Source organism: Mauremys mutica, chromosome 7 (genome assembly GCF_020497125.1).
Source record: "Mauremys mutica isolate MM-2020 ecotype Southern chromosome 7, ASM2049712v1, whole genome shotgun sequence".
NCBI classification, from domain to species: domain Eukaryota; kingdom Metazoa; phylum Chordata; order Testudines; family Geoemydidae; genus Mauremys; species Mauremys mutica.
This window is the reverse complement of record NC_059078.1, coordinates 18,334,979-18,361,505: the sequence shown is the minus strand read 5'-3', so window position 1 is coordinate 18,361,505 and position 26,527 is coordinate 18,334,979. Positions and strand designations below refer to the sequence as shown.

Here is a 26,527-nt window from a genome sequence, read left to right as displayed (position 1 = left end):
TTTATGTGACAGATATGCTAAACATTCATATGCCCCTTCATGCTTCAGCCACCACTCCAGAGGACATGCTTCCATGCTGATAACACTCGTTAAAAAAAATAACACATTAATTAAATTTGTGACTGAACTCCTTGGGGGAGAATTGTACGTCTCCTGCTCTGTTTTACCTGCATTATCCCATATATTTCATGTTATAGCAATCTCGGATGATGATCCAGCACATGTTGTTCATTTTAAGAACACTTTCACTGAAGATTTGACAAAATGCAAAGATGAAGGTACTAATGTGAGATTTCTAAAGATAGCTACAGCACTCGATCCAAGGTTTAAGAATCTGAAGTGTAATGGGACAATTGAAAAATACTATTTCTTTTGTTTTTTACAGTGCAAATATTTGCAATCAAAAATAAAGTGAGCACTGTACACTTTGCATTCTGCGTTGTAATTGAAATCAATATATTTGAAAATGTAGAAAACATCCAAAAATATTTAAATAAATGGTACTCAATTATTAACACTATGATTAATTTTGTGATTAATCACGGTTAATTTTTTTAATTGCTTGACAGCCCTAATAAAAATGCATGACATTTAAATGAACACTAAATCCCTTACGTTACATTCTCCAAAATAGCATACCAACTTTAGCCCTGATCCTGCTTGCACGGTATTCAATGGCAAAACTCCCATCAACTTTAATGATCCAGGATGAGGCCATATAAGATCATGGATAAGGCTAAGTTTTTATTATGGATGTTTTTACTAAAATTCACAGCACAGGTCACAGGCAATAATGAAAAATTCACTGAAACCCGTGACCTGTCTTTGACTTTTACTAAAAATACCCAATGACAAAATGGGTAATCTGGGGAGAGACTAGGAGCTCCAGGGGTCTCCTCCACTGGCAGCTTCAAGCTGTGGGAGTCCCCCCGCCTCCTGTGGGGGCCAGGAACTCCAGGGATCCTCCCTGCCACCACTGGTGGATGGGAGCAGTGGGGATCCCCCCTACCAAGGGGTCCCCTCTGCTGCCCGTGCCAGCAGGAAGCGGCAGATCCCCTTGCTGCCCGCAGTGGCCAGGAGTGGGTGGAGATCCCCTCTACCGCTGGGTCCCCCCCTGCCTCCCGCAGCCGTAGCGGGGATTCCCCCATGCCCCTAGGTCCTCCTTGATGCCTGCAGTGGCTGGGAGCAGCAGGGATCCCCTCCTGCCCCCAGCAGGGAGCAGTGGATCCCCACTGCTGCACGAGGCGGGAAGCACCGTGTCCCTCTTGATGCCCTCGGCAGCCAGTGTCCATCTTGATGCCTACGGAGGCCAGGAGCAGCGGGGATTCCCCCTACCCCTGGTCCTCCCTGCTGCCTGCAGGGGCAGGGAGTGTGGGGGGGTGCCCCTTGCCACCCGCAAAGGCTGGGAGCGGCAGGTGTCCCGTCGCTTATGGCAGCCCAGAGTGGCCGTGGGGAGCTGTGGGGCTCCCCTGCCTCCACCTACAGCTCCCAGACGGCACTGGCTGGAGTCACAGAGGTCTTTGGAAGTCACAGATTCCGGGACTCCCGTGACCTCCATGACTAAATCAAAGCCTTAATCACGGACACTTACTTTTTTTTTTTTAATCACCACTCTTGGCCTACTGATTTCAAAAGGAGTTCTGCCACTGACAGATTATAGTATATATTGCCCAAAATGGTAACACGCATATTCTCCACAAGGCTCTTTAGTAGAAATTCTGAACCAGACAGCCTACTTGCACATCTGCTTTCACTCATCCTATTGCATAGCCTCTACAGTCACCCTATGTCATATATATAATCAAAATTATTTTTAAATAAATCAACTACCATTTAAAAAATAAAATGTAGTAAATGCCTTACGTAGGCCAGTAAGCTTTATCCCCATTTATCACCTTCTTGTAGCTCAGGATACATTTCTCTATGACTATTGTTAGCTTCAATGGGAGTTGAATGTGCTTACTCAGCAACATCTAAAAATTAGGCCACTTGTATTTAGCTGCCTGAGTAAGGATTTGGGTGCCTACATTTAAGTACCCAAGTTTGAAAATTGTGGCCCTACCAAAGGTATCTAAGGTCTAAGAGAAAAGCAATAAAATGTCCCCTCTTACCACATAATTGGAGTCTGGTTTAACTTTACATGTCCACACCCAGCTGCTCTGATCCCCTATAGTACCGAGACGCACTCCATCCTTTGTGTAGAGAGAGACTTGCTTATCTGAGCCTCCCATTAATATATATTCTCCTTTGGAAAAATAGCTAACGCAGCAGGGGTCAAAATTCAGCACTCTGTCCTTCCCAATCTACAAGAAAAAATACAGAGATCAAAGAAAAGGGTCATTTCATGTTTTCTGAATCATGAAAAGTAGTTGGAAATGAGCAAGAGGATCTCCCCAGTGTACAAGGATCCTCAGGTGCCAAGTTCTATCATACAGGCTCCTATGATACCACCATCCCTTCAGCTAGCAGCAAAGACCTTCCTACACCCAGCAACAGCTGACAGTTGTAACAGCCCTCAGAAGCTACTCTAAGTTGCATCTGAGAACCAGCCTAGCCCAACACAGGTCTGCTCAGAATCAGGGTGATTTAAAAAACATTAATGAGTCTCCTTCTCATGAACTGTGCCAAGGACTCCACAGCTGCAGCTCAGGATCTGGGCCAGTAAACTGTCACAAACAGGGCTGTCCTTACCCATACGCAAAGTACGCAGCTGCATAGGGCACCAAGAAATTTCCAAATTTCCTGGTGCCCTGAGCAGCTGCGTGCTGCTCCAGCCCCTGCTTCAGCTCTTCCCCAGGGCCCCCACCCTGCCCCTTCCCTGCCCCAGCCCTGCCTCTTCCCGCTCCTGCTCCGCCCCAGTCCTGCCTCCACGCCCCTGAGGACTGCAGCATGGACCGGCCTGCACTCACTGGCGGCAGGAAGTGTAGACCTGGCCCCAGCCGTGCCGCCGGTGAGTGGTCCCCCCCCAAGCCAGCCCCGCCCCTCCTTCCCCACGGAGGGCCTGGGGACAGCCCCTGCACTCCCTCCCCGCAGAGGCCTGGGCCCCCCCCACACACACACTGGGGGGGGGGAGTTTGGGGGCTGCATAGGGCCCCAGAATAGCTAGGGACGGCTCTGGTCACAAAAGTCTGCAAAACTAGAAGAAGTAACAGGAAGTGTCTCTGTTGGGTTGGAAGACACTGGAGCAGGAAAAGAGGATGGTCAAAAGCAGCCAAACAAAAAGCTTTGAGCAGTATACAAGACACAATGTATATACAGAATATGATCAAAAATATTCAGCTACTCCTGAGGGTACATACGAATGCACTTTCCAAAGCATTAAACTTCAACTTACCTGTTTGCCACTGAGCTGAAAAAAGGAAAGCCTTTGACCCCAGTCTGCTACAGCTAAAATGTCATTGTGTTCATCTCTAACATGTAGAAGAAACAGGCAATTAAGACATGTGGTGCACTGCAGTGATTTCTGTACAAAACTAATAAAAGCTACTGACAAAAAATAAGTACGATGTCAGACTACATTTAGCAAGTAATGATTTTTTTTTAAAAAGGCACAAAAATTGAAAGAAAAGCAAACATATGCATCCTAACTAGAATATTAATGAACTTTTGCAGCCAGAGAACAGAAAGCTGGGGAGGGGCGGGGGAAGGGAGTCCACTATTTCCTCCCCACACATCACTATGCCATGGACTGTTTGCCTCCAAAGACTTAATACATCACTTCATATACTTCCACTGCAGTTACGATCAGCCAAGGCTGATTAGCTAAGAGTCCCTGGACTTAAAGATCTGTGGCCATATTCTGATCTCAGCTTCAGTGGTGTAAATTCAAAGTCAATGTGCCTGAGTGGAGATGCACCTGATCTACATAAATATAATCAAGAACAAAATGTTGTCCTTGGAAGCTGGTAGCAGAGCATTCTCTGAGAAGGGCCTCAACTCTGGAATTTGGTAGTATACTCTAATACATAGAGCCCTAGACTCAAACTCAGGAAACCTGGGCTCTATTCCCATCTCTGCAGCAGGCCTGCTGGGTGTCCTTGGGCAAATCACTTCTCTGTGCCTTAGTTTCCCCATCTGTAAAATGAGGGTGATACTCCTTTGTAAAGTCCTTTGAGATCTACTTATGAACAGTACTATATAAAACAGCTAGTTATTATTACTACTGCTGGTCCAGGGGTACGTCCAGACCACCCACCGTATCGGCAGGTAGCGATCGATTTTTTGGGAATCGATATATCACGTCTCATACAATATGAGTTTTTATAATCTGTAAAATGTGTTCAACAATCTGAAGATATTGCTGCACAAGCCTGACACTCGGGGGAAAAAAAAAGAAATCAGTCTCATAAAAGCTCCTGGTCAGTATTACTACTGTTGCAATTGGCAATCTCATCAGAATCTCTGGGCTCTAGAGACTGAGATATCTTCTCATTCCTAGAGGTGTTTCCTTCAGGTAAGGGCTGAAGTTCATTGGCAGAAGACAGAGAGGAGAAATAAATAATTACATATATAAATTGGGACATAAATGTAGATGTCTATTTTGTCTGCAGAACAGTACATTTTATTCCCTTGAAGTTACACTCACGAGCTGGTGTCCCTAGGGCTCTCCTCTTCCTCACGTTCTTCTTCTTCTGTCTCACTACCCTGACTACTGCACGTGCTGGACTTCAAAACTGGTATTTCCTCTAAATAGTTGTGGACTGACTCCTCCTCTTCCTCACTTGCTCTATGATTCCAGAAATTCTCCCACCTACTGTAATATTAATTGTTCATTCACATTCCCTATAACTACAGTGAAACTATCATTTCAAAATTTATTATTCTAAGATAAACTTCACTGCACAAAAATACACAAATGAAAAACCACACCATCTTTCCTGGCATCCAAGCTGATTTTGCATCCAGTTATTCCATTTATCAAAAGAGACAAAGTACAATTGCTACATATAGCCACCAAAGAGATGCACCCACCATTAGTGTGTTCCAGCATCTCAAAACAGTGCAACTCTATAATTTAAAAAAACAGCCTGGTAGGAGGCAGCTGATGTCTAGAAAGAGGTGTAGCTTGTCCCACAGGAATCTCCGTTTATCCCAGATACAAATCTCAGGGAGATGGGGCACTTGATCTTAAAAAACTCAAGTTGCCAATTATCCATCTCTTAGTCAAAATGCATTCCATTTTGGACTGTAGATAGCAGTGAGAAAACCAAAGGTGGAAAGAGAAAAATCTGAACCAACGAAGTCTGTGAAAGCCCTCTTGGGTCAGTCACAGAGCAATATAAGCCTCAAGAGATGGGGCAAAGCTTTCTTTAAGCCAAAGTAACATATGTGGATTTTGATGTGTCGTTGAGGGACTCCTATAACAAAGGCAAAGTGAAGGAAGAGGAGGATTGGGAGAAAAAATGGACCTAACCCTCATCTCATTTACACCAGTCTAAATCCAGAGTAACTCCATTTTCTTCTATGGAGTAAATCCAGATTTCTACAGATGTGAAAAGCTGGTCACTAGTGAAGAGCCTGAGGACTCTGAGGGCTTGTCTACACTACCGGCCGGATCAACAGCCAGCGATCGATCCAGTGGGGGTCGACTTACGTCTAGTATAGATGCAATAAATCAACTGCCGATCGCTTTAGCATCGACTCTGGTACTCCACCTCAACGAGAAGCGCAAGGGGAATCGACGGGAGAGCATCTCCCGTTGACACACAGTTCTAATGACCACAGTGTCTTCACTGCGGTAATTAGATCTAGGTACATCGACTTCAGCTATGTTAATCACGTAGCTGAAGTTGCGTAACTTAGATCGAGCCCACCCCATAGTGTAGACCAGCTGTAAGTAAAGTGGAGAAGAAACCCACTTAAGGAAGAAGGATAATGGCCTGGCGATGCTATGATGTCAGGAATCAATAAACAAGGATTATCTGTTCAGCACAAAAGGGATGGACGTAAGAGGTTTACCTTGATGGATTCCAGCAAATTGACCATACTGGAGATAAAGAGCTGCCTGGACGTTCTATTTTGACTTTCTCTTCACCATTTTTATTCCTTATGCTGACAATGCCATTGAACATCCCCAAAGCAAGGTATTGGCCATCATTTGTCCAGCTGATAACAAAATAAACAAAATGAAAAAGCAGCACGACATAGAGACACATTCTAAACTATCATCCGCTGATTCAGTATACTGTACTTTTAGTAGTTTCCTCTAAGTAAGGAGAAAGAATACTGGAAATTAGCCATTTATCCTGCAGCACTGTACAGTCACATTCATATTTATAGCAGGAACATGCAACCTAGGGAGAAACTCTTTGTTATACCTAAGTGAAAAATAAGTGCAAGAATAAAGAGAACAAAATAGATATAATCTGCAAACACATGATGGAAAAATCACATCTACACTATGTGTGAAGATTGTGTGTCCACATACCACACCACTGTATAATCTTCATTCAGAATAGTGATCACGTAGAAGAGACAAGAGTGATGTTTAGAATACACAGCACTGGACTGGAATTCAGGAGACCTGTGTCCTACTCCCAGCTTCACTACTGGCCTGCTACATGACCTTAAGCAAGTCACTTCACCGCTCTGTGTCTCAGTTTCCCCACCAGTAAAATTGAAATAATGATACCTCCTTTGTAAAGTGCTTTGAGAGCTACTGATGAAAAGCACTACACAAGCACTAGGTGTTGGTTTATTATTTCCCCTGACTTTACCAGTTGAGTATATCTTCCCCCACCCCCAATCAAATACATCACTTCCTTAAAACTGACAGTGCAGCTGCCCCTGCATGTAGAACAGTTTACCTGTTTGCCAATTGCCCTCCTTCTACTCTTTCAAATGCTTCCTTAAAACACATTATCATCAATCCTTCCTACCTCTTTCTCCTCACCTTCCCTTACTTGAATTGTAGTGCAGCATTTCTCAAACTGGGGTCCATGGACCCCACAGATAAACTCCTCCCCTTCCGTCCCAACGCCTCCTGCATGCTAAAACTCCGGCAGTGCAGCAGGGCTAAGGCAGGCTCCCTGCCGCTCCCGGAAGCGGCCAGCACATTCCTGCAGCCCCTATGAGTGGGAGCAGGGAGTCTCCACCTGCTGCCCCTGGCCCGAGCGCCGACTCCACAGCTCCCATTGGTCGGGAACTATGGCCAATGGGAGCTGCAGGGGCAGTGCCTGCAGGCAGGGGCTGTGCGTGGAGACCCTCTGCCCGCCCCCGCCTAGGAGCCGCTGCCAGAGGGATGTGCCAGTCACTTTTGGGAGCCGCCAGAGTTAACCACCACCTGGACAGAGCCCATACAACTCACCCCCTCCTGCACTCCAACCCCCTGCCCAAACCCAGAGCCTGCACCCAAACGCCCTCCAAGAGCCTGCACCCCAACCCCCTGCCTGGTGAAAGTGAGTGAGGGTGGGGGAGAGCAAGCGATGGAGGGAGTGGGGATGGAATGAGTAGGAGGCGGGGCATCAGAGAAGGGGCAGGGCCTCAGAAAAGTGGGCGGGGCAAGGGCTGAAAAGGGGGTCCGAGGGTCCCCAGAAAATTTTAAATCAAAATGGAGGTCCTCAGGTTGCTAAAGTTTGAGAACTGCTGCTGTAGTGCATGGTCTTGTCTGAGACGGCAAGCTTTTGGAGGAGATATATCTTAAACCATGTGTATATTTATACATTTTCATGCTTTACAGTGCTCTATAATATTACTCCTGAGGGAATTATGTGCCAAAAAATTAATAAAAGTCTGTGCCAAAAAATATTAATTCTGCCCACAATATTTTAAAATTCTGCAAAATTTTGTCAATAAATAATTGTGGAGGCTCCAGCATGGAAGTGGGGAGCACAGGAAACTGGCTGCATGGAGCTGAGAGATCACCCTGCCACACCTCCAATCCCCAGGACACGAACTCGGCGGTGAGGCTACGCCCAACCCTGACACAGCGCAAGGGCTGGGCCTGCCCCAGAAACACCCCCTGGGCCCTGTCCCACCATTCCAGGCACATCAGGTGTGGACAGGCAGGCTCAGCTCGGCAGGTCCAAGTCCAGACAGTTTTAACATGGGGGGGATCCAGGTATGGGGTGAGAGGGCCCTGTGTGGGGCAATATGGGTGCAGGTGGCTCAGTGGGGGATCCAGATGCATGGGGATTTGGATAAACAGTGGCTTGTTGGGGAGTTCCATGTGCAGGGACAATGGGATTCTGCAGGGGGGTCCAGGTGAAGGTGGGCTGGGGTTCAGCAGGGCGGATACCAGTGCAGCTGGTTGGAGCTCAGTGGGGTGGGGGTCCGAGTGCAGGGGGCTCATCACGGTTGGGGTTCCAGTGCAGAGAGCTCAGCAGGGGCTGGGCTGGGTGCAGAATGGGGGTCTGGATTTGGGGGGATTCTGGAGGCAGGGGATGAGGCTCGCAGGGTGGGTTCAGTGGGAGGGTACTCCATGTGAGGGTCTGGGTATGGGGGAGCATCTCCTGTACACTGATCCCTCCCGCCAGCGGCTGAGGAGCAATGGGGGCAGGAAGCGGGGGGAAAGGAGGTGGTGCAGAGCTTCCTGCAGCCAGGGGAGATTTCTGGGGGTGGGTCTGACCCAGCCCGGCCTGGCCCTGGCTGCTCCTTGAAGATGAAGTACCGTCCTTCCCCACCCTCAGCCAAGCCCAGCCAGCACTAGCAGCTGAGCCCGGCACAGGGTAGGAGCCACTGGCTGGGGCTCCTACTCCTTCCCACCCACAGCGATTTGCCTCTTTGCTGGCTGCTCTGGGTGCCCAAAATGATATGACCGCGCTGCTGGGGAGGGACGCACGGCTGCTCTCGCGGCTTCCCTTTGCTTCCCCGTCAGAAAGTCATTTTTCTGTGGGGAAGCAAAGAAATCTGCAGGGGACATGAATTCTGTGTGCATGCAGTGGCACAGAATTCCCTTAGGAGTATGTATAAGTGTTTTTGTATTATTACTATTATTAATAGAAAGTTAACTTATAAGCATCAAATATCATGATTGAGCTTTATTATCTGATTGCCCCACACACCACAAAAAAGTCTAATTTTTATATATATATCTTTCACCTGAGGATCACAAAGTACTTTACAAATATTAGTAAGTCTCAGCAACACCTCCAGGAGGTTATTACTGTATCAATGGATAAAGAAAGGAACAGAAAGGTTAACTGACTTGCTCAAGATCACACTGCTTATCATTGCAAGTCAGAAACAATACAATTAAAAAAAAGAATACTGCACTCACATACGGGGAAGAGGATGAGAGAAAGAAAAAAAACAGTAGGTAACAGATGCTGCTTATTGCACCAGTGGAAGGTGCTCAGATACTATAGTGATGAGGATGGCGTGATATAGGAACCTTTGGTTCTGTTGTAATCTGTTCTATAAACTCCCAGTTCATGCCCCAGTCATGGCTTCTGCATACATTTAATTACATATACTTTTCTCTTTACTATCATATTTTTATTCATAAAGGAAAAATGTCAATCTGAATGACATGTCTAGTGCTTAAAACTTACCTACAGCAGGTGATTTTACTGCTTGATTTATGTTTGGAGACTGACTTCTGCTCAGGAGACCACAAGCCTTAAAAAACAAAAACCCAAGAAACTGACTAAGTTCTTCATCATTAAAAGCAGCATTTAGATTAGAAAGAAAAAGGTGGTTGATTTTAAAGGGGCCAGGCTCAGTGTTGGGAAGGGTCAATGTTTTGAATAGGTGCTGTTTATTCATATATGGAAGGAGTGGGGCGTAAACATCTAAATATAACAACTATAATGAAATATTTCTTAAAGTGGGGCAAAAAAAATAGTACTATTGAAAAATCATATCACCAAAAGATAACACATTTTAAGGCACTGGAGTACATAACCCTTTTCCAACTGAGGGGGAGTGATTTTAAAAGTAAAATATTAAGTTATGCTAAACAAGGTATTTTCTAAATTTTCATCTGTATACTCCATAGTGGAGGAGTATCATTTTATATCTCCATTTTTTCATCACAGAAAAGAAAAAACTGTACCTATACATTACTGGCTTAATAATGTTTAATTCTCTCATTTTAATAATGTTTACTGGCTCAATGAAAAACATCAGAGGAAGAAGACATACCAAAATCACTGGAGGAGCAGGATGCCAGTTGGTGAGTAACAGGATTGTATGAAACACACTGTATAGAATCATTATGCCTAGAACAAAATAATCATCACATTTCAAACAAATCTTTTGTTTTAAATGCCACATTTTCTATCTTTTATAACAAGATATCTTAAAGCCAAGCTTAGAGGACAAATACTGCATAAAAACAGATCAAGTTAACATGTAATTAAACTAAGTTAAAAATAAACTTTTTTTAAATTAAGCAGACTCTAAATGGAGGCTTCATCAGATTTCATCAAGAACTGGCAGCATTGGTATGAGGGCATAGGTGGATATTGGTTTGGGAAGCACTGTGAAAGAAATAAATGTTATTAACTAAATTTTTTCCATAATATGTATGCATGCATCTCTCTCAATAACTTCAACAAGAATCATGTAAACTTATCAAAAAGCAGAATTAGGATTTGAAGATGTAAGATACTAGCAATTACATATCTATATTTCTTAATGATTTGTGGAAGACTGGTATTAATCCAATGAAAAACACCAAGAGAATGCCATATGCACACAAATAAAGCAGGGCAGAAAAAGATGAAACTTTTTGGTGGAGGCAAGTACTAGCAACCACCTTTGGATTGGGCTTCAAACTAGAACTATTCTAATTTGGCTTATTTTACAAGACCAGGCTCAAGTCTTGGACATACAGTACACATAACTCCTGTTGAGACAAAGACAGAATATAGCTCCCAAAACTCTCCTCTGCTCTTCTTGAACTCCTGCACCCTCTTAACACAGTGAGAGAGGCTCTCTGGTGCTCCTTCAGCTCTGCAATGTCTTCACAAGAGTAACACCAATGCTTTATCTAGCCCTCCCACTACTCCCTTATTCTCTTAACTCCTTTCCTAACCGTTCTATATCTTGACTGCTCTCCTCCATTATTTCTCCTCTCTCTACTAATTTCTTCGCTGACCCTAGTTCACATTCCTTCAACTCTCCTAGCATCACTCACTTATATTAACAGCAGAAGTCCATAACCAAAATATGTATTTAAAGGAAGCAGTGAAGTGAATGGGTTCACTTACGTGTATTTCAGAATGCCTTCTAACTTTGAAGTCCAAATTATTACACTTTTGTCAGCAGAGCCAGATGCAAAACGCTTGCCTAGGGATTAATAATAATATTTTAAAACAAAACACCTGTTTACAAAACACCCAAAATTATCATGTTTACTCCAAAAACACCCATTTTAGCAAAATAGAAAACAGGAAGTACTTTGTAGATGTCTGAGCTCTACAGGATCAAGTAAGTATGGGTCCAGCCCTGCTACTGACTCCATATGGTTGCACTTCTGCACCCACATGAAGTACCACTGACTTCAATGGAATGCTGTACAGGTAGACCTCTGCTTTCACACAGAGCCCCACTAAAGTTCATGGGGTGCATGGGTATCTATTCGTAGTATCAACTGCAGGATTGGGGCCTATGTTTGTAATAGCCAGAGAACAGTACTTTCTTCTGCAGCTAATATTTGTAAAGTGCTTTGAGACCCTGAGACAAAAGGCAATATTTAAATGCAAAGTATTATTATTAAAACTACCTTAACATTCCTAATTTTAAATTTACAACAAGAAAGGGATGAGGCCAATTACCATGCTTTCTACTACAAACTAACACAAACAAGGACGCTAAGAAACCCAGAGGTGTCACCTACCATCTTTAGCATAAGCCACACAGTACACTGTGTCCTTGTGCCCTTTCAAGGGCTGAATTAAGGTTCCATCAGATGTATCATACACCTGTATCAATAAAAGGAAAATGTAAAGACCACAATCCTTCAACAAGCGCCACAGGAACTAGAATAATTAGAACTAAACAAGATTTGAGGCAAAATAATTGTTTGTATACTTTGCTTTTTGACAATACTTTGTACATAGTCAATGTCACTATTTCTCATGGATGGATAGTTAGTTAGTTTCCCCTGTTTAAGTCCACACAGCAAAAGGAGACATTTAAAAAAAAAAAAAAAAAAAAAAAAAAGGAAAATGCAATTATATGAAAAAATTTGGCAGGGAGATTTTTGAAACAGGTGTAGTACCTGAAACTACTTTTAATTTGTCTTTTAAAAATGACTACAGTTTAAAAGGATACCATCAATTTAAAATACTAGAACATACTTGCTTCTTTCTGTGCACGGAGAAGCAGGCATTACATTTAAGGACAATAGAGGTTACTCAATCATTTATATGAAAATCATTCAATTCATATGCTGTTTTCAGACACCCACTTGGCCTGCCTGTTTCAAAAAATCCCATTCCCTCCTATATCAAAAACTATCTTTTTAAACCGAAGAAAAGGTCACATGAAAGAGCCCCCATTAAAGAGAGTAGTAAGAAATTTTAAAAGACTCCAAAAATATTGCTATAGTTTATATAATGTTCCATAGCTATATTTTGGGGTCTTTTAAAATATATATTATTATTCTCAGATTCAGGTGGTATGGTGTGGAAAGGAGTAAACAATCTCCTACCAGCAATCGGTTTCCTGCTGCAATTATCAGCTGAGTTCCATCAGGTTTAAAGGCAAGATCATATATACTGGACAATGAGACAAAAAGGGAAAATTAAGGACAGAACATTAAATATTACAATACCCAGAAAACATATTTTCTATTTCCAACATTGTTTAAATGCCATAAAAAAGGAGTCAAGATTTAATTTAATAGAATTTATTACACACCTCAGAACATATCTAACTTTGGGGAAAATTCCAGAAGCCAAACAGCTTTACGATGCTTTCCCCACGTGCAATAAGACGTTCTCCAAACCAGACCACCATCCTGCAATTGGCTTTGTCCAGGCACAGAAGTATGCTTACACAGATCCAACTGCAGGACCAGGCCACTAACTTGCAACTGCACCCTTGCAGACAGACCCTTGTGACCATGCATATGCAGTTGCAAGAGCAGGGCCATGGGTGGACGAAAATTTTAAAAAATAGGAAAAACCTTGCATTATTCAGACATTATTATTGACATTATATTACCTATAGTTTATGAGAACCAACTATATACAAGCTATAGTATGCATTTTGACAGTTATATGGATAATAAAAACAGATTCTTGTTCAATGACATGAAGAAACAATCAAAATAGAAAGGTGGCACCATATTTAATCTTGCTGTCACTTGGTGTTGGGAGGGGTAGGGGCTGGAGAGGTGGAATAAATGGTCTGTATTCATTCCTCAGTAAAGTTTTCCTGAGATATACAGTTGGTTTTCAGGAGGACAATCCTATCATAGCACAGTTCAGTAGAACACAATGATACAGAACACCAAAAAGTTGCCAATATACAATAAAATAGTATTGGCTGGGGGTAAGAGGGCATTTTTTCCCAAAGCACTTCCTATCACTTGTATATACAGCACTGGAGAAATTAACCACTTATTTGTTTAGCAAAGCCTCCACAGGGAGGGTAAAGGGTTAAGTCTGGTCAAGTACATCAGAAGTACTCTTAGAAAAAAAGTGTAGAGTGATCTTTAACATGCACACAGAGCAAAGAGAACCATAGTTTGGAAAATCACCCACAGAGTAAACTACCTGGAATTCTATGTATCTATTTTCTTTAAATGAAGGACTAAAGTTGCATCCTCCCACCCTTCACATCCCTACCCCTCAGGAACCCCCAACTCAGGATGCTGGGAACTCTGTATATTCCATATTTAATGCTTAATTTACTAAACCATCCCCATTGGACTCATATTTGATGTTTCTCCCATTGACATTAGAAGCCATGGTTATAAACCACAGGCTTCTGCTCTCCTGGCCCCAATAAGAACCCATGAGACCTTACCAATTCATACAGACAGTGAGGTTTTAAATTGGTAAGAAATTTACTATTAAATAAAAACGGACTGACAAAGATGCAACATGCCTGATCAGATTATCAGCATGCCCATACTGCAGTGATCCTCACCCCAAACCCTCCCCTGGGGCAAATCAAAAGATGAGTCCCTGCCATGTGCCATCCCCCCTCACTAGACCATGAGCTCCCCAAGGCAGGGACCACTTCTTTCCATTTGCCCCATAAAGTGCCCAATGTGCTTTGGGATGCTGTGAAAATAACAAATATAAGCCATACTCAGCCTCTTACCATTGCTCGGCCTTATCCCTCCAGGTCAGTGCGGCCCTCATCCCTCCCTCTCCTACTAACACTCCCTCCCTCCCTCACTGCCTGCCCTGCCCAGCACCCCAACCGCCTGCCCTGCCCCCTCCCCCAGCACCCCCTGCCGCACCCCTCCCTCACCGCCTGCCCCCAGCACCCTTCCCCCAGCGCCTGCCCTGCCCCCTCTACGGCTTCTTCCCCTCACCCTGCCCTGCCCGCGTGTGCCCGTGTCACTGCCTCCCTCTCTCAGCCCCCTCTGCTGTCTCGCGGCACCGCTGGCGCTGCCCTGGCTGCTGTTTGTTTATTTACACAAGATTAAAGCGCCCCCAACCGCCCCAGGCAACGCGCATGCGCACTAACCCCAAAACCCTTTGCTTGGAATCAACCGGCAGGACGCGAGGAGATGGGAAGGGAAAGGATAGAAACTCAAACGTTGAATCAGGATTGCGCATGCGCCACGAACGCCGCGTCCCATGGGCACTGCGCTTGCGCGAGGGGGAAAGTACTGCGCAAGCGCAAAGCTCCCTCCGGGACTGTGCTTGGAATACGCATACGCAAGAGGCGGGACTGTTCTCGCGGGAGAACCTCTGCGCGCGCTTGGCGGGATTGTATATTGGCGAGAAACTGTGGGTGTGTGCTAGGTTTGCGCCTGCGCCTGCGCAGTGTGGGAAGGAATGGCGTACACCCTCACGTGATATGGGAGGTGCTTCAGAATGGCGGCTCCGGAAGTACGGGGGCAAGAGGAGGGCAGGTAAAGTTACTATAGCAACAAGAGGTCCGGAGGCCTTTCAGAAGGGCCAGGCCGCGGTCTGTTCCCTCAGATTGGTCCTTCTCCATTACGTGGGGTCCTGCAGCATGGTGCGGGAATGCCGCACGGTGGTGATGTCACAGGGCGTGATGATGTCACATGCTGGTGACGTCACGGGGCATGGTGCGGTCTGTGTAACCCAGTACTGCGTGGGTATGTCGGTCGCACTGGGCCCTGTTTAGTTCCTTTGCCAGCTTGGCTCTTGGGATGTTGTGCGCTGGCCGCAAAGCCTCTACCCAGAGAGTGGCACTGACAGCTGGAACTAGAACTGCTCCGCTGTGTGTCGTACGCTCTAGGGTGCTGCACTCTGGGAGATGCTCATTTAGCTTGAATGGCGGGACCTGGAACAGGAGGATCTGAGTTATATCCCTGCTGCCACTGATGAGCACTGGGCTGGAGTTCAGCTGGCTGAGGGCCCTGGGCGAGGACTGGAACAGGTATAAGGTTCTGAGACGTACTGCTGTGGAGTCATTTTCTGATATGTTGCACTGATTTAGCAATCATAACACTTAAGTGGCCCCAGACATATAAACAACTTTATGATTAAATTGAGATACAGATTCACAAAAGCAGCTTCATTATTCCCCCTCTGGGGTGGGTGAACCTCCTCAGTCTTTTCAAAGCTCAGTCACCATCCTTGCACAAGGCTCCACTTGAGCACTCCCCAGTTAAGTAGTTTGAGGAGTTGGTGTTGAGCATGTCAGGCACTCCTTCCCCCTCAGCCCATATGAGAAGAACACATGTTTGCTATCTGACTATATTAATGTATAGGGTTGTCAACTCTTAGCTATAGAAAACTGATCATTGGCCTCTCCTGCCCCCCTCAGCAAAAAGGGTCCTACTCTAGACTCGAGCAGCTAATTATTACTAATATGTTTTAGAGAACAATTTTACACAAATTGTGTTGTTTTATCATTTTCCTTACCTTATCCTAACATGGTGCCACTGTCCAGAAAATTGGGGTTGTGAATTGTAGAGCACTCTAACATGTCCCTCCCCCCTTCCCCACACATTAAACTGGCAAGGCAGTACAGTAAAATATCAGCCAGGGCAGTTCAAAACCTGCCAAGTGGCAGCCCTAGTAATGTATATGTTATGATATGTTACTTATGTATGTGGGCTCTAATTAAGGTGACCATTTATGTTTCAAAGAAATAAAGAGTATGAAAAATGCACTTGGAAGCTTACTTTTAAAGGCTAACATCCTACTGTGGTTTGTTTATGGCACAAGATTATATACCAGGGATCGGCAACCTTTGGCATTCAGCCCGTAAGGAAAAGCCACTGGCAGGCCGGGACAGGTTGTTTACCTGGAGCATCCGCAGGTGCAGTCGATCGCAGCTCCCACCGGCCGCGGTTCGCCGTCCCCAGCCAATGGGGGCTGCGGGAAGCAGCGGGGCCGAGGGATGTGCTGGCTGCCACTTCCAGCAGCCCCCATTAGCCGGGGACGGCGAACTGCGGCCAGCAGGAGCTGCGATCGGGCGAACCTGCGGACACTTCAGGTAAACAACCCGGCCCGGCCTGCCACCGGCTTTCCCTGACAGGCCACGTGCCAAAGGCTGTCGATCCCTGTTATATACAATGCAAAGTCACACATTTATATGCCAGACTATGATCCTCTGTACGGTTATTGCTGAAATACAAGACAAAGCACTCCTCATGTTAACTTGAAGTCCAATATGTAAAACATAGTATAGATGGCAAATATTTTTGTTCCACATGAGAGAGAGGCTGATCATGCTGTTTCCATAGCTCTCCCAGCATCTACTATCCCAGTGAACAAGAGGCAAGGTCTCACACATAACAGTGCACAAATATTTGCAACAGGCCAGCTAATACCTTCATATTTTCAGTTAATTTTTTTTCTCAAAATCTCTGCAGGTCTTTAAATATTATAGTTATGAATAGTTCCAGACAGATCTATTTCTATCATTTTATTTTACATTTACTTTCAGTGACAAAAGTGACATGCAAATTGGAAAGAAAACAAAAGAAGAGGGGAAAGAATTAGTGACAGAGACAAGAGAATATTTTGGTCTACAGATTGAAGGTACTGAGACCATAGGAGAAAACACACTCCAGTGCAAAGAAGATGCAGCTGCTGTGTCAAAAGTGGTTTCTAGATGTCTCAAAAACATTCCAGATGGATGGGAGAAGATCACAAAGCAACGACAATCAGGCAAAACTGCAGGGAAATATGATGTTTATTTCATCAGGTAATATTTGATGCAACTCTTGAAATTAAATCTGTATAGTAAGTAAAAGCAGTGTATGTCACAGACTTATTCTACTGGTTGCTTAGTGGAGAGTAAGTGTTACTGAGCCTAGGATTCAAGTGTCCTTGTTCTCTTCCAGTCCTCACACAGATTTAGTCTGGGACTGATCCAAAACCCACTGAAGTCCATAGACTCCTGTTGATTTCAGGAGCCTTTGAATCTGACTTAGGGCAAGTCATTTAATTTCTTGGTACTTCATACTAATAATATGGAAATCTGTAAATAAAAAATATTTACATGTCTCATAAGGGTAGCATGAGGCTGTAAAATACTTTAATATACTTAAATGAAAGTATAAAGTATTATTACTTGCAAATTAGTTCTTTGTATAAAGATTTTTGATCAAATATTAATAGAAGGCTTGTCTAAAAAAAATTGAGCTAGATTATTTTTTGGAAAATGCAAGTAACATTTTGGCTGGTTTTTTTTTTCAGAAATATAAGTTTTGTTTGTTTTGTTTTAAGAGCAAGGAATGAAAACTATAACCACTGATCATTTAACTTTCTTTCATTTCATAGTCCTCAAGGAGCAAAGTTAAGATCCAGATGTGCACTTGTGGCGTATTTTAGTAAAAATGGAGAGACTGTTCTTAAACCAGAAGATTTTGACTTTACTGCTCCTGTTCAGAACAAAACTCGATCAAGAGCCAAAGGATTTGGTGCAGAAGCTGTGGGACCAAGATTACAGAATAAAGAATGTAACAGTAAAGTGCAAGATCTTAGTGTGCAAAGTAATAAAGAAGAACTTAAAGTTTTGGAATTGCAGACCAGTAATGAACAGCTAGAAAACATTTCCATCCATCTGCAGGGCAGGGAGGACTTGGTCATTAAAGACATTAAGCCAAAGGACTGTTGCATAAAGCCCAAAGAAAAAAGAGCAGTTGGAAGAAGGGCTCAAGTTAAGAAAGCTAGAAAGGGCTCAGAAAAGAGGAATCCAGATCACAGCCAAAATAAAAGGCAGAGAAAAGCATCATGTAATAATCAAGAGGCTGAGGGCAGCCAAATCAAAAAATTTCGGCAAAAGAAAGATGTTTGTGTTTCTGATAGAGGCAGAATAGACAATCAGAACTTAAACCCCACAGATATTGGAAAAGCAAACACACTTTCAAAGGATGAAATGATGACTTCAGGATCACAATCAGAGATGCATCTTGAACCAGTAACTGCTCTCTCAGAAACAGAGTCAAGAACCATGGGACAATTAGGATATGCAGAGAAGAGTTCTGATGATGCAGCTGCTACAAAATCTGACAAGAACATTGCAGAAAGAGAAGGATCGAGTGCGTTTGTGAATGAGAAGGATAGGGTGCATTCGGGTAGCCAGGGTTTCAAACCTGGCACTGAAACAGACATTAGCATTTCACAGCCTTGTGACAAGAAAAGCTTTACATCAGTGAAAATTCTGCAAGGTATATACATTTCAGAGCAGAGCACTGTTCTAAAATTCCAAAATTACAAAAAAGGAATGTTTGTTTCAGGCCTGCCTACTTCAAGACAGGGTATGGTTAGAACTTTCTAAATCTCCTTGCCTTGAGTCTGTCAAATCTGTTTATCATATTTACCATACAGAGCATCAGATATTATAGTAGCTAAGTGCTATGAACCAACCAGCTCAAGCCAAGGAAGTGGATTTATTCACAATTAGAAATCACACCATCACTTTCTCTGATATAATGTAGCAATGATCACTACTCTCCATATGTCAATTAATTTCTTAAGTTACTGCAAAAGTGACCAGGTTTTGATTCAAGAAGTACAACTAACCTTGTTTAACTTCATTCTGAGGTTAGTATAATAGTTCATTGATTCTGCCCTCAGTTATACCTGTGCAGCATCCATTGACTCACTGAGATATTATTACTTTTGTTAAGGGTTTGTCATTTGAAGATTTTTTTTTTTTTTTTAGCAGATGCTGAAATATTGATAGATATCAGAGTGGAACTAATTCTCATTTACATACAGGTATTTTTTTTCTTTTTAGAAGACTATGTCCCAAGAACACAAGTAGAGAGAAGGAAAACCAGTCCATATTTTTCTAGTAAATACAGTAAAGAAGGTATAGTATTCTCTATGGGAAAGAAAGCTGTGTTTTGGGGGGATTGGAAGACTTAAGAGATTAGTAATGGGGTGTGGAGCCTTTCACTTTTTATGAGGGTGAGTATGGCTTGGGCAGACCTTTGTCCTGGCAATTCTGCACCCACAGAAATACAGGAGCAAATTACGGCAGCCCACGGGGCTAGTCTAATCTGTGCCGGGGCCCCACTGGCCCCTGCAGTGTCATAACACAGGAATAATAAACTCTCTACCCTCCCTCTGTGCGCTAGTAGGAGCATGGAGATGAGTCTGCTCCAATGTCTCTTAAAAGAATGGGAGAGGGAGAAATCAACCTTTTACTGCTCAGTAAAGTTTTGCATATTATCTTTGTGTGTGTGTAGCTCCAAGCCCACCAAGAAGGAAGGCCTTCAGGAAATGGACTCCTCCTCGGTCTCCATTTAATTTGGTCCAAGAAACGCTCTTCCATGATCCGTGGAAGCTCCTCATCGCAACCATATTTCTCAATAAGACCTCAGGTAAATAGGTATACGATATGATATGAAGCTTAACCTCTACATACCAGTTTCATGGTCTGTGAGTTGCATCAGCTTATGTAAATGCTGAATTTGGATCTGATGTGGCTGTTAGTGATTGTTGTTGTTAAAAGATCAGGGCCTTAGCTACTAAGTTTTTCATTACAATATTGAAAGGATTAAATAAACTATAACTATCTGAGATATATTAGTATAAACAACTTTAAATAATTTGCATCTTCCTCATCAACAACATTCAGAATGTACACTTCGGATAGTCACACAGAGGAAGTTACTGTACAGCCTTTCTGTTCACAACGTATTATCTCTGCCTAGGTAAGATGGCAATACCTGTGCTCTGGGAGTTTCTGGAGAAATATCCTTCCCCTGAGGTAGCAAGAACTGCAGACTGGAAAGAAATGTCAGAGTTGCTTAAACCTCTTGGCCTCTATGAACTCAGAGCGAAGACCATTATCAAATTTTCAGGTAGCTTCTTTTGAATATGTCTAGAATGATCTAAACTGATGTCAGTTAAGAAAGTGGCATTATAAACCCCAGCTCTGTGATTTTCCTTCAGTGTTCCAAAGATAGAACAATGGAGGAGCAGGCCCTGGTTTGAGATGACTATCAGAATTAAAAACCTCATTAGTATCAACAAGGTTGATTGTTTTGCAATGAGATACTACAGTATTTTCTGTATTTTAATGTTTAAAATAAAAACATTACTGTGTAGATTTTGCTCTGTAGTCATTTAAAGCTGCCTTGCCCAGTGAGATTTGTTTAGAAATAATTCCCTTTTCAGCTGTTACTAATGTAATACATTTAGTTAAAATTGTAGAGTTTAAAAGACTAAACTGGGGATTAGGATGTTTTAATGTAAAAATCAGGATTTTTCCAGTTCTGCAGTGAGTACCAATGTTTTCTTGTAATATTTTCTGTGGCACATTTCTCTACATGTTAGTATGGGGTTATATTCTCTAGATGAGTATCTGACCAAGCAATGGAGGTATCCTATTGAGCTGCATGGGATTGGAAAGTATGGCAATGATTCATACAGAATCTTCTGTGTCAATGAATGGAAGGAGGTAAGTGATGATGTCATTCTCTAAGGGCCAGATCCAACACTCATGGAACGCATTGGGGTCCACTGACTTTGTTAGACCTTGGATCAAGCCCTATATAATCATGTGGATTAAAAATAAAATGGAGTAGAAATAATCTGTCAACTTTAATTAAGAAGTGTTCATGGACTGTAGTGTTTATGGGCCTGATCCTGCAAGTCCATATTGATGTGAATAGCCCCAAGAGCTAGTCCTACAATTGTGCCTGGGTGTGCAAGGAGGCACCTAAAGGCTAGCGACAGTTGTCTCAGTTCAGGGCAACTGCACCTGTATTACCCCTCAGTGGTCCAGCAAGAGCACCCACTACTCAGGCTTCCAGCTTCCCAGCCATTGCCTGTCTTGGATGGAGACCTGCGTCTCTCTCTCTTCTGACCAGAGTATTTCCAGGCTGCACAGTTCCCTGCCTTTCGCTGTGTTATTGCCAGCAGAGGCAGGCTGCCCAAGCACGCCTGCTTGCTTCTTCTTCAGAGACTGATAACAGAGAGTTTGTCAGTAGTTATAAGTTACCACACGGTTCTATGCAAGCTTATTTTTTTTCTTAAACTGAAAGCACTATAGAGAAAACATTAAAGACCATACAAGAACCTACATGCACGTTAATAGGCTTATCACAGACCACGCCAACACTAACATGGGTTCTGGCTAGAGCAGACCTTCCAAACCCCATCAAAAGGATTTCTTTTGTGATCAGGTTCATCACAGCTTCAGCTCAAAGAGCACACGATCATGTAGGGCCTTAATAGGCCAAGTCCTTCCACTCCTCTGAGGATTGGGGCCCTTCACAGACTAGAGAGCCTGTCCTTCTGCTGAATCAGAAAGACGGCTGTGAGCCAGTTTATAAACAGGATATTTATCTAGAAACACTTTGTCTGTTTCATCCATGGAAAATCAAGTTTGATTAGTATATGCATACTTCTCCCAGGGGAGTCAGGACTGGATTTATACCTTACGCACCCCTAGGCACAGCATCTTCAGCGCCCCCCTGCCTACAGCTGACCTTTCTGTTGCACACAGTTTTAGAGAGGTACGGCTCCCCTAGAACGCCAGTGCCCCTAGCTACATGCCTACTGTGCCTAACTGGAAATTCAGCCCTGTGGGGAGTAGCTTCCAAGGGCTGATAATGAAGGAAATACATTAGCATCTTCCTCCTACTAAAGAAGGTACATACATTTTAATTTTTAATGGAGTCCAAAAGGTATTAAGTCTTATTCAGTAAAGTTTAGCTTAGTTCCGTAAGGTTTATCCAGGATATTACAGGATGTTGTCAGTCTGACACAACAATCATCCCCTTTAATTTCCTTTAACGTTTCTTGGATCAGCTGTGAGATTTCTCTTCCCCATCTTTGTAATGGTAGTGGTCTTTGTGATGTGTCAGGGTACCCCGTTTTATTTGTCTGCAAGAGCATAGCATCTGCTCTGACTTGCCTCTCCTCCCTCTACTGCAACCCAAAATCCTCACTAGGCTCTTCTCATGTTTACAGATTGTTGAAACAGCAGCTGTACTTTACTTGCCTTCTCAGTTGATGCAAGTGATGTTTCATGCCTGATCAGTACTACTTCCCGCATTTCAGGAGCATGCACGTTTAGGTCTTTTTTTTTTTTGTATCAGCATGCTGTAATAACCCTAAACTATTATTCGGCCGATCGCGGCTCCCACTGGCCGCGGTTCGCGGTCCCAGGCCAATGCGGGAGGCAGGAAGCCGCGGCCAGAACATCCCTCAGCTCGCGCCGCTTCCTGCCTCCCGCATTGGCCTGGGACCGCGAACCGCGGCCAGTGGGAGCCGCGATCGGCCGAACTTGCCGACGCGGCAGATAAACAAACCGGGCCGGCCCGCCAGGGTGCTTACCCTGGCGAGCCGCGAGCCACCGGTTGCCGACCCCTGCCCTAAACTATAAAGTAGGCTCCAAGCTGGGGGTGGAGATATTCCAGCCAGTTATTTCAGTACTGCAAGAGTTTTTTTATAGAAGACATTTTTATTAAAAATATTAGTTCTAATGCCTTCCTTCTCTTTCAGGTACATCCACAAGATCACAAGTTAAATACATACCAAGCATGGCTCTGGGAAAACCATGAAAAAATGAGTCTTAATTGAAAAATGCAGATATGTTTTTATATAGCTTCACTTTTTGGTCCTTACCACCTCGTTCTTGGCTATATGTACACATGAAATGGAAACATCCTATATTCTCTTTACACATTTGTAGTTCTGATCATTGAGTGCTTAATTCCAATATTTGATTGTTTAACATGTTTTCAAACCCACATAATCATTGTAATTAAAAGCTGATAAACATTGATATTTTAAAATAAATTTTAAATAAGTTATTTTAATAGTTGGCCATTCCTCAGTGCTGCAAACACTAAAGTGATATCAGACTAGCACCTAACTAATACCATGCTACCTTACCATAGAAATCCAAGTGTTATCAATTGTTTCTTTTGCCACTTAAGTATTGCTTCTGACCTTCTATCTAGTGATGGGATAGAAACATCCAACTCCCTTTGTTTGACTACTTGTGAGTAATCAAGTCAAATGATCCCAGAAGAGAAGAGGGCAGGTCCTTAGAACTCAAACTCCCATTGCTAACTTTGCAAGCTAAGGGCCTGATCCTGTAGAAGCTACTAGTTTAGGATCTAATCCAGAGGTGGGCAAACTTTTTGGCCCGAGGACCACATCTGGGAATAGAAATTGTATGGTGGGCCATGAATGCTCACAAAATTGGGGTTGGGGGAAGGAGGGGGTGAGGCCAGAATAAGGAGTTCAGGGTGCAGGAGTGGGTTCTGGGCTGGGGCGGGGGAGTACGGTGCAGGAAGGGCTGCAGGCTCTGGGGTGGGGCTGAGGATGAGGGGTTTGAGGTGCAGGAGGGTGCTCCAGGCTGGGATCGAGGGGTTTGGAGGGCAGGAGGGGGATCAGGGCTGGGGCAGGGGGTTGGGATGCGGGGAGAGGCTTGGGGTGCAAACTCCAGGCAGCACTTACCCTAAGTGTCTCCCGGAAGCAGCGGCCATGTCCCCACTCTGGCTTTTAGGTAGAGCTGCAGCCAGGCGGTTCTGTGCGCTGCCCCATCCACAGGCACCACCCCTGCAGTTCCTGGCCAATTGGAGCTGTGGGGGTGGTGCTTGGGGCGGAGGCAGCATGCAGAGCGGAGTCCCCTGGCTGCCCCTACACCAGTGGCTCTCAAACTTTTGTACTGATGACCCCTTTCACATAGCAAGCCTCTGAGTGCGAGCACCCCTTATAAATTAAAAACACTTGTTTATCTATTTAACACCATTATAAATGCTGGAGGCAAAGCAGGGTTTGGGGTGGAAGTTGACAGCTCGTGACCCCCCATGTAATAACCTCGCAACCCCCTGAGGGGTCCTGACCCCCAGTTTGAGAACCTCCGCCCTACACAGAGGAGCGGGGCCATGCTGCTTCTTCCAGGAGCAGAGTGGAGCGGCCCCTGATCCTGCTCCCTGGCTGGAGCACCGGAGCAGGGCAAGTGCCAGACCCCGCTCCCCAGCAGGAGCTTGCAGGCCAGCTTAAAATGGCTGGCGGGCTGGATCTGGCCCACAGGCCATAGTTTGCCCACACCTCATCTAATATAATGTTCACTGGAGTTAAAGGAAAGACTTCAATGGATTTTGGATCAGTTCCCTTCTGCTTTACTACTGAATAACCTCATTGACTGTAACAGGACTATTCATGGAAGTATGCACTAGGCTTAGTGTTATGTTTGCCAAATCAGACCCTAACTTGTTAACTTTTAAAGAGCTTCCTGCAGCTGACTTGTGACTATTACAAGTTTGTATTCATGCTGAGCAGGACTTTGACACCTGTGCATTCTTACATACTGCTAACTACTCTTCCTTTGATATTTTTTTTGTTTTTACTGCTCACTAGTGATTAACTCTCTAGACTAGTTCTCAGCATTTCTTGCTACCATCCAGGTAGTGCCTTTCTTTTAGCGTACAGTGGGCCTGATCCTGCAAAAATCTGAGCACTATCTAACTCCCGCTGAAATCAAACACTTCACAAAATCAGGTCCAGAACAAGACTTCGGTGGGGCCCAACCTAGTGGGGTATTGGTTAATAAGCCTTATTTTTCAATAAGATTTTTTTAACACCTGAGCTGCTGTAAAATCCTTATTTCTGAATTCATATTTGCCATATTTAAAGGAGTCAAACAGGTCCTAAAGAAGCATCTATAATTACAAAAGCATGTAAACAACATGTAAAGGTTGGTGCAAGGACCGGGTTGAAGCTCTGCATTTGAATCTAATGCATAATGCCTTTACCCTGTGAAGCACCTAATGAACTATACATACAGTGCAGCTTTAATCTATGCATCTCAAACTGGGTGTGTATTTTAACCCATTTTACAGATGGAAAGAATGAGATGGAGAGAGGTTAATGTTCTGACTTTCAAAGGTGCTGGACACATGCAGCTCCCACTGACTTCAGTGGGAGTTGAGATGCTCAGCACATCAGAAAATCAAGCCCTTCATGATTTACCCAAGGCCATAGCATGATTCCTTAATGTACAACAGAATGGAATCCTCTTTCTCCTGACTCCTGGTCCCCTGCTTTAACCACCTCTCTAGACTTCCACATCTGTTGCATACTTGGTAATTGTTTTACTTAGTAGTTTTTGCAATATCTGAGTGTTTGTACCTTCCTATAATATGACGGTACAATGTTAAGAAAAGCAGGATTAATATTTAAGTAGGGGATATTTTAAGAATATAATATGAAAAATGTGGGGCTCTTTTAAAGGTTACAACTAACTTTTTAAAACAACAACATAGCAATAAAATATACTTTTCTATTCAAAGGGATTCTGGTGCCCAAATGTTCTGGAGATGGGGACCTTAAAAACCTGACTAACAGAGCCCAGCAATACATACAATAAAATTATAGTAGTTATTTGGTCCATAGATTTAGCATCAGTTGAGAGGCCTTACCCAGGCAAGAATGAATCACCCATTCAGACTTGGTCATTAAATTAACATGTGCTGGAGATTTGGTTTTCCCCTTCACTAAAAGAGCACAGTATGAAGTGAAAACAACGGTTTGCAAGGGCAGGGACTGTCCCCTCCTCTTTGGCTGCCGTGGGGGCTGGGTGGAGAAGCGATGCATTATAGATATGAATAAAATGCCAGATCCCTCTGCTGGGAAAAGCCTTTGACGTTGTGCTCCTCGGTCATTAGAAACAAGGCCCACAAACATCTACATGCAGACAGCCGGACTGCTCGGCCTGGAGTCTGATGGCCGGGCTGGGGCTGGGGCGATCCTCGGGGGGCTCTACAGGGGCCCCTCTGTGCCATGCCCCGGGCAGGGAGCGTAGCACCTGAGGCCTCACAGCAGCCGGGATGCCCCAGGCCAGGCAGGGGTCCCCTCTCCATGGCCACGGCTGAACGGAGGGATCCCAGCCAGCGGAGTCCCTCCGCCCCGCCCCGGGCACCGGCTGCTCCCGGCCAGCTCAGGGGCCGGGGCGATGGGCGCGTGGCCGACCAGCCAGTGTGTGACTCGCCGCCCACCCA

The 26,527-nt window shown here is 44.2% G+C and overlaps 2 protein-coding genes across 7 annotated transcripts in view; one reads left to right on the top strand and one right to left on the bottom strand.

Annotated features, from left to right (window-relative positions):
• IFT122 (intraflagellar transport 122) overlaps window positions 1-14,674 on the bottom strand; it is a 48,523-nt gene extending 33,849 nt beyond the window's left edge. The window contains exons 1-10 of one of the 4 annotated variants that reach the window (XM_045024785.1): window positions 14,593-14,674; window positions 12,599-12,665; window positions 11,783-11,867; window positions 11,154-11,232; window positions 10,084-10,160; window positions 9,492-9,558; window positions 5,959-6,105; window positions 4,586-4,753; window positions 3,335-3,410; window positions 2,112-2,303 (exon numbers count right to left, since the gene is read on the bottom strand). In XM_045024785.1, coding sequence (XP_044880720.1) covers window positions 2,112-2,303; window positions 3,335-3,410; window positions 4,586-4,753; window positions 5,959-6,071 — 549 coding nt within the window. In that variant the 5' untranslated portion in view covers window positions 6,072-6,105; window positions 9,492-9,558; window positions 10,084-10,160; ... (2 more) ...; window positions 12,599-12,665; window positions 14,593-14,674. Of the gene's footprint in view, window positions 1-2,111; window positions 2,304-3,334; window positions 3,411-4,585; window positions 4,754-5,958; window positions 6,106-9,491; window positions 9,559-10,083; window positions 10,161-11,153; window positions 11,233-11,782; window positions 11,868-12,598; window positions 12,666-14,220; window positions 14,289-14,592 lie in introns of those variants that run through there. The other 3 variants (XM_045024786.1, XM_045024787.1, XM_045024788.1) reach the window with 3 other exon arrangements.
• A 120-nt stretch (window positions 14,675-14,794) lies between these two features.
• MBD4 (methyl-CpG binding domain 4, DNA glycosylase) lies at window positions 14,795-23,318 on the top strand. 3 transcript variants are annotated; one of them, XM_045025852.1, is made up of 8 exons: window positions 14,795-14,983; window positions 16,996-17,256; window positions 17,835-18,724; window positions 19,297-19,371; window positions 19,751-19,885; window positions 20,219-20,368; window positions 20,864-20,967; window positions 23,019-23,316. In XM_045025852.1, the coding sequence occupies exons 1-8, from the start codon at window positions 14,946-14,948 to the stop codon at window positions 23,094-23,096; spliced, it is 1,731 nt and encodes a 576-aa protein (XP_044881787.1). In that variant the 5' UTR covers window positions 14,795-14,945; the 3' UTR covers window positions 23,097-23,316. The 3 variants fall into 3 exon arrangements, with proteins under 3 accessions (XP_044881787.1, XP_044881786.1, XP_044881788.1); XM_045025851.1 differs by lacking the exon at window positions 14,795-14,983 and adding an exon at window positions 15,101-15,477 and having other exon boundaries at window positions 23,019-23,315; XM_045025853.1 differs by lacking the exon at window positions 14,795-14,983 and adding an exon at window positions 15,419-15,549 and having other exon boundaries at window positions 23,019-23,318.
• The last annotated feature ends 3,209 nt before the right edge of the window (window positions 23,319-26,527 follow it).

Excerpts from the sequence above, each read along its gene's own strand:
- MBD4 (XM_045025851.1), top strand. The coding sequence starts at position 15,422 with ATGAGCACTGGGCTGGAGTTCAGCTGGCTGAGGGCCCTGGGCGAGGAC. Across the intron at positions 18,725-19,296 it reads ATCAGTGAAAATTCTGCAAG|AAGACTATGTCCCAAGAACA; the intron begins GTATATACATTT and ends TTTTCTTTTTAG. Across the intron at positions 19,372-19,750 it reads TAGTAAATACAGTAAAGAAG|CTCCAAGCCCACCAAGAAGG; the intron begins GTATAGTATTCT and ends GTGTGTGTGTAG.